The sequence below is a fragment of the Natator depressus genome, chromosome 3 (genome assembly GCF_965152275.1).
Source record: "Natator depressus isolate rNatDep1 chromosome 3, rNatDep2.hap1, whole genome shotgun sequence".
In the NCBI taxonomy this organism is placed as follows: domain Eukaryota; kingdom Metazoa; phylum Chordata; order Testudines; family Cheloniidae; genus Natator; species Natator depressus.
This window is the reverse complement of record NC_134236.1, coordinates 168,918,174-168,925,063: the sequence shown is the minus strand read 5'-3', so window position 1 is coordinate 168,925,063 and position 6,890 is coordinate 168,918,174. Positions and strand designations below refer to the sequence as shown.

General features: G+C 40.7%; 1 protein-coding gene across 2 annotated transcripts in view; it reads right to left on the bottom strand.

The window, feature by feature from the left end:
* Nucleotides 1–659: 659 nt before the first annotated feature.
* Nucleotides 660–6,890, bottom strand: part of KCNH1 (potassium voltage-gated channel subfamily H member 1) — a 308,739-nt gene continuing 302,508 nt past the window's right edge. For both annotated transcript variants that reach the window (XM_074949315.1, XM_074949316.1), the window contains one exon: nt 660–1,550. In XM_074949315.1, the coding sequence (XP_074805416.1) occupies nt 708–1,550 (843 nt within the window). In that variant the 3' untranslated portion in view covers nt 660–707. The remainder of the gene's footprint in view (nt 1,551–6,890) is intronic.

Genomic DNA, 6,890 nt, shown 5'->3' with positions numbered 1-6,890 from the left:
TCTTCAATACAGTGGATAACTGAGGATTTTGCCCACTACAATTACTTGAATACCATGTGCTAGATTTTAAATGAAATGTAGGAAGTTTCAGGTTTTTTCCTCAAGTGATAATACATAATACCACCCACAGATACAATTGGAAATTAAGTAGTGCATATTTCTTTGGAAAAGAAACCGAATAAACCTCCCACTTATTGTCACTTCATCATTGCAATAGGAAAAGATACTGTGATATTTAACAGGTACACGTGATCAAGACAGCATCAGCCGAAAAAAACAAAACCAAAAAAGATTGCTAGAGAATTTAAGCACCCAGGCAAGTCCTTATGTATCTATACAAAAACTGAGCTGGTTACCTAAGGCATGCTCCAAAAACCTCCATGAGGTCACCTAATGCTTGCAGGAATGGCTGCTGTTTTAAAAATAATTATCCAAATATCATAAGGGTAGGGAAAAAAAAGATGCACCAATGAAGGAGATGAAAAAAAAAACTTTATAAACTGTACCCTTGCTGTCAAAAAGACTTCAGTGTCAGCTGCCATCTTGACATGAGGTTGCAATTCCTGTTACTGTACCTTTTTAGAGACAGGGAACATGCTTAATGAACTGGTCCCTCACTGGTTTTCATCAAGAAAGGCTAAATTTTAAATGGTTGGGGGTGTGTGTGTTTATTTGTATGGTTTTTTGTTTTTAAAAAAAGAAACATCTCAGCTTGCTCCAAAAATGTCCTTTTCTGATTCTGGAGACTGGGGCCTTGATATTTCAAACAGCTCCTGTGGTGACTGAGAGCTTCTTCTTGAGGTTAATATCCTTAGTATCTCCGCAAGCTGTTTTTCTATACTGCTCATTTTTGTGTTTAAAGCCTTGATGTCATCTTTCAGCTCATGTTTTACTTCCAGCATGGCAGCCTGAAGAGTCTGTTCTGGGATAGGGTAAAAAGAATGCTTGACCTCTGTAAGGACAGGACTTCGGTCCTGAGGGCTCCTTGTCTCCCCAACATTGTCCAAGCGCAAGTCACTTTTTGTAATGCCACTGTCACAAGAGTCTGTCTTCTTCAGTGTAGTCTCTCCTGAAGTTTTAGTTCTTTCTGGTAAAGTCTCCATGGATTCTGCTTTGGATACTTTGTTCCAGTCTTCCCCCTTTCCACAAGCATCTTTGAATTTGGCCCAGCCTTTGCGTCTTGGGTAGTCACCGGACACTTTGGACCCTGCATAGTCTGATGTAGGGGCCTGCAATTTGGCATGATCGGGCACACCGGATGTTGAAGCAGACTGGTACGAACCAGGGGTTGCAGGGCTCTCCCTTACCGTTACAATGCTGGCTTTCACAACAGTGCGAGAGTGCTCAGCTAGAATGTTGCCTTTTTCCACATCCAGGTCATCTGGATCCCTCCCCCTTTCTGCCGCTAGCCGGGCTTCTTTCTGTTGCCTGAATCTTTGAAACAGCCGACGGACCGGGTGGTCTGGTGGTAGAATCAGAGGCGCTTCATTCTTCCTTTTCATCCTCTCTTCTTCTTCACGTTTGACATCACTGATCTTCCGGAACACAATCTGCAGAGAAGAAACATATTTCACACTGTTATGAATTACATAAAGGTTATGGTGGGGAGGAAAGGGGAGAAGTAAAGCTTGATCTCCATTAACACTATTAGAAGCAAAATGCTGCTAACTACAGCAGCGACAAACATTTTTGTTAATGTTACTGCTCAACACTTTGGGTGGCTTATGTTGTGTGTAATGTGGGCTATCTTGGTATTTAGAAGCATGCTACATCCATTATATGGTTCCAAAGGTACTGGAAAATAACCTTTTCAGTTCTGAGAGGCGAGATGAGATGGTGTCACTAACTGTAACTATAATAATCACAGTCATTCCATTCTAACACGTATTATTACTGCTGGGTCTTGGGGTTCATCAGTGTGCTCATTTTTCACTATTAAAATAGCCATTCTCATGTGTTTCCGCCTACTCATCCTTGAGCTCACTTACTGCACATCACGTGAACTATGTAATTGTTTTAGTGCAACTCAGCCAGCTAAGTGGTTTGTACAACCAAGATTAACTCATATCCATGCTCATTTACAGTAGTCTCTGAGGTACTTGACTGAAATTGTTTTCCCTTTTGCTTCCTTTTCTTGTTACACTTGTCGTATGAGATAAAGGTTGATAAGTTATTCTGGAGGATAAAAGGCGTTTGAGTAGATGGACAAAATAATAGAATGATTCTCTGAGTCTACTCTGCTTATTGGAATGGGGGAAGCTGCCAAGGAGATAATTATTAGAGCTAGTTGGAAAAACTTCAAAATTTGAAATATTTTTGACCAAAAAAGGGACACATTTTTCATAAAAGGTTATCCTGTTTTTTGACCAGCTCTACTAACAACGACTTCTTGATCCTGTGGGCTGATCTGTGCCAGCCACAGCCCTTGTCTAGAGGCTGCTCTAACTTACACTATGGTGGATGGTCCCATACTGCTCACAGGAAGAATATTCCCCTCAATAACAGTAGACTCGTTATCACTGTTGGTATTTTCCAAGCAAGAAAACAGGGTGCACTCAAATCTGGTATTCAAGTAGCTTAGTTCCAAAATGTGATGTACATTAAGGCTGAGGTTTTCAGAGAGACCTACTACATGAGTTAAGTACGCAGCTCAAGGGAGTGGGGTGCCTAGTCCCCTTGGGTTCCTTAAAAAACCCCAGTCTAAAGTTATTGTAATACAGGAGAAAATATCCCTGAGGTTCTAAATATCAATTGATACTGATTAAACAAACCCACCCCTCTGTCACGGAGGAAATTTATATTAAAATACTCAGAAAAGGCACTGTTTTCGCACAACACCCAATGTGAATGTTTTGTGCTTGCTCTGCTAGCTCTAAAGCTCCTTGTCATTCTCCTCAGTGTGGTGCAGGCATGCAAAAAGAGAGTTGCATTAATTTCTGGGTAGTTAGAAAGGAGAGGAAGTCAGTGGTGGAAGAATCGTGCTTGATGTGTTCCAAGAATCTAGCCCCCCTTCCATCATCATCCATTTGAGTCCACCAGAGGGATGTGCTTGTCGTACCTGAAGTGCCGTTAGTCGCACCTTCATAACCCTGCAACTCTCTACCCTGGCACATCTTTATTCCATCACTACTGATAGGACATTAAGATTAACAAACAGCGTGACTTCAGAAATATACGTAAAAGAGAGAGCAGTGAACCAGTGACGATATATTTTAAAACTGCTCTTCTGCAGTCAAAGCTTTACAACAGGCAGCTCGGTGGGTATTTTTTTTTCTTCAAACAACATGGCCTGGGTCCTCAGCTGGTGCCAATCAGCATAGCTCCCTAGATGTCAATGGATCAAATGCAATACACACGAGCAGAAAAGCTGGTCAAAAATGCTTTTAAAATTTTATTTCAAAGTCTGCATCAATAAACATGAGTTTTCCTGAAACAAGGCTGCAATACTAGTGACAAATGCCTCAGTATCCCCTTTTCCAGGGAGCCCACCGTGCTTTAAACATCCTCTACATGCCTGCTGCAGCTCATTCAGATCTCACTTCTGACATCTCGTGTGTAAGAAATGAGAGGGAGGAAATGAAGCAAAATAAGCAAAAATATTTAACAGTGCAGTCGAGGTATATACTTGTCTTACTGTGTAACCATGTGATCTTAGTGGCAGGTAGGTGCCCGACTCCCACTGAATGTCACATATTCCTTATAAAAAATCACCCTATCTAAGGTTATTCTGGATGTTCTCATTATCCATATAAATACGTCATCCTTTGTAGACACCTACTAAGTTCCTGGCCTCAGTGAGATCTTGTGGCAATGAGCTGCGCAGGTTATTTATGTACTGTGTAAAAAGTATTTCCTTTTATGAGTTGTAAATCTGCTCCTTTTCAGTTACATTGAATGTCTGCTTGTCCCTTGAGTGAAGGGAAACAGCAGATAGGGAACCCTGATTTTTCTCTCTCTATTGCTCACTATTGTCTATGTATGTCCCATTTTAGTCTCTTCTCTGAACAGTGAGACTCTTTTCAAACTGTCCTCATATAGAATTATTTCCCTGTCTCTGATTATTTTCCATCTTCAACACACTGTTGTTTGGGGACATTTGTTTAACACTTATGAGTACTAAGTGTTCCATTTTCACTTAGTAGCCTAGGTCTCTTGCAAGTCAATGGGATTTAGGCGCCTAGTGCCTATGTCACTTTTGGAAATGGGCCTTATGCTCCTAAGTCATTTAGGCACTTTTGAAAATGCTACCTCTTAACTCAAAGTAATGTTTGGTATTAAGTTTCTTTGTCTTCTTAATGAGCAGTTTATTGGTCCTTCTGAGAAAGAGAAATCCTTGTAGGATTTCAAAGTTACAATAATTTAAAATGCTACAAGTTAATATTGCAAGTGAGAATTGCTGCACTGGGTATTTTCATTTTAGTTGTTCTCAGAGTTAAGAAATTCTTATCTTAAACTGGTCCACTGGCAGTACAGAACTGGTTTAAATTTGATGTTTAATTCTGTTACCAGTACAGACGCTCCCTGGGTTACGCAAGACCCGATTTACGCAAATTCACACTTATGGAAAATGTTCCGTAAGCTAGAAAGAGGAGGGGTTTTTGTTTGTTTGTTTTTTGGTGTAACGTTTGGGAATACGTTTCCAACTTACGCAAACTTTGAGTTACGCAAGGCTTTCCGGAACGGAACAATTGCCTAAGTCAGGGAGCGCCTGTAAATTCTGCAGTCTGCAGCTTGATACACTTTACACATAATTTAACCCAATCCTGAGGTTGTTCAAACACCCTGTAGAATTCTCATAGTGTTTCACATTTTAATGCTGTACCATGCTTACTGCACCATGATTCATGAGATAAAAACAAAACAAAACAAAAAGCCCTCCGTTGAACAGCATGAGGAACTCTTCTATTAAAGCACTATGGCCTGGAATATAGACTTGGTAGGATCTTTCAGATAGGAGACGATCAATATGTTTGCACAGCTTGAAAAGCTAAGGGCTCACTGAATGGACCCAAAGGAAGTCTGAGATTGTCATTTTAAGGAAGGAATCTCAGAGAGCTCTCTCATTACACAGGAAAAAGAGGGTAAGTAGAATGTGCTTGATAGGAAGACCAGTCTAAAGTACCACTGGGGTTCTTCCTACTCCCCATTATTCCCATTACATAAGTGGTTTTCCATTAAAATTGCTGGGGATTCAGTTAAATGACCTGGAATGGTATGTGGTCCCAAAGTTCTCTCATGGTGAATAGGTGCTGATCAGACCGTGTTGCATAGTAGTAACCAGACTGGAAAGTGTGATTAAAAATGGAAAATGTATGGATTCAATGAATAGGGACCATATTGGCTTCAGGAATAGTCTTAGTAAAAACAATAATGGTGGAGAAACAATATTGGAAGTATCCCAGAGAGGCTCAAACGTTAAACTTACCTGGACATTCATGGGCCTAGGCACACAAGCAACGTGAGTCTGAGAGACCTGGAAATAGCTTTTGTTGGTGTCATAAATAGAAAGGGAAGGGTAAACCCCTTTAAAATCCCTCCTGGCCAGAGGAAATCTCCTCTCACCTGTAAAGGGTTAAGAAGCTAAAGGTAACCTCGCTGGCACCTGACCAAAATGACCAATGAGGAGACAAGATACTTTCAAAAGCTGGTAGGAGGGAGAGAAACAAAGGGTTTGTGTGTCTGTCTACATTTTGTCTTTGCCGGGGATAGACCAGGAATGAAGCCTTAGAACTTTTAGTAAGTAATCTAGCTAGGTATGTGTTAGATTATGATTTCTTTAAATGGCTGAGAAAAGAATTGTGCTGAATAGAATAACTATTTCTGTCTGTGTATCTTTTTTGTAACTTAAGGTTTTTGCCTAGAGGGGTTCTCTATGTTTTGAATCTAATTACCCTGTAAGGTATTTACCATCCTGATTTTACAGGGGGGATTTCTTATTTCTAATTCTATTTTTATTAAAAGTCTTCTTGTAAGAAAACTGAATGCTTTTTCATTGTTCTCAGATCCAGGGGTTTGGGTCTGTGGTCACCTATGCAAATTGGTGAGGCTTTTTATCCAACATTTCCCAGGAAAGGGAGCGTGCAAGTGTTGGGAGGATTGTTCATTGTTCTTAAGATCCAAGGGTCTGGGTCTGTAGTTACCTAGGCAAATTGGTGAGGCTTTTTACCAAACCTTGTCCAGGAAGTAGGGTGCAAGGTTTTTGGGAAGTATTTTGGGGGGAAAGACGTGTCCAAACAGCTCTTCCCCAGTAACCAGTATTTGTTTGGTGGTGGTAGCGGCCAATCCAAGGACAAAAGGGTGGAATATTTTGTACCTTGGGGAAGTTTTGACCTAAGCTGGTAAAGATAAGCTTAGGAGGTTTTTCATGCAGGTCCCCACATCTGTACCCTAGAGTTCAGAGTGGGGGAGGAACCTTGACATGGTGGCAGAGTGGTGGGATTAACCTGAAATCATTTTGAGATCCAGTTGAGATTTTTTTGAACTAGAAATACAGATTTAAAAAAAAAAGGAAGTCCAGAAGCAGCTGAAACTGAAAGCAGCTTGTTTTTCTCTGCTTTGTGGCCAAGCAGAGACAAAAGGGGATTATCTTTGTGAATTGCAGGTTTTCTTTGCCTGGAGGCAGGGTACTTAACTCCTGCAGGGAAATTCACAGTCTTCCAACCCAGAGTTTTTTGTTTCCCTAAAAGTAAATAGAAGGAGGGGTGTTCTACCCATTTGCCTGGAGACAAAAGTGGCAGGGGTGGTTTTTTTTGGATTTTGATTTTTTACAAGGAGCACAAGTTTAAAAAGGAAACTTGTTTTTTCTTTGGGCTGGGTAAACAGGTTTCCAAGTAGTTGGAAGTTTTTGCTTTGATTTGGACCCAGAGCAGAGACAAGGGAATTGTCTTTTT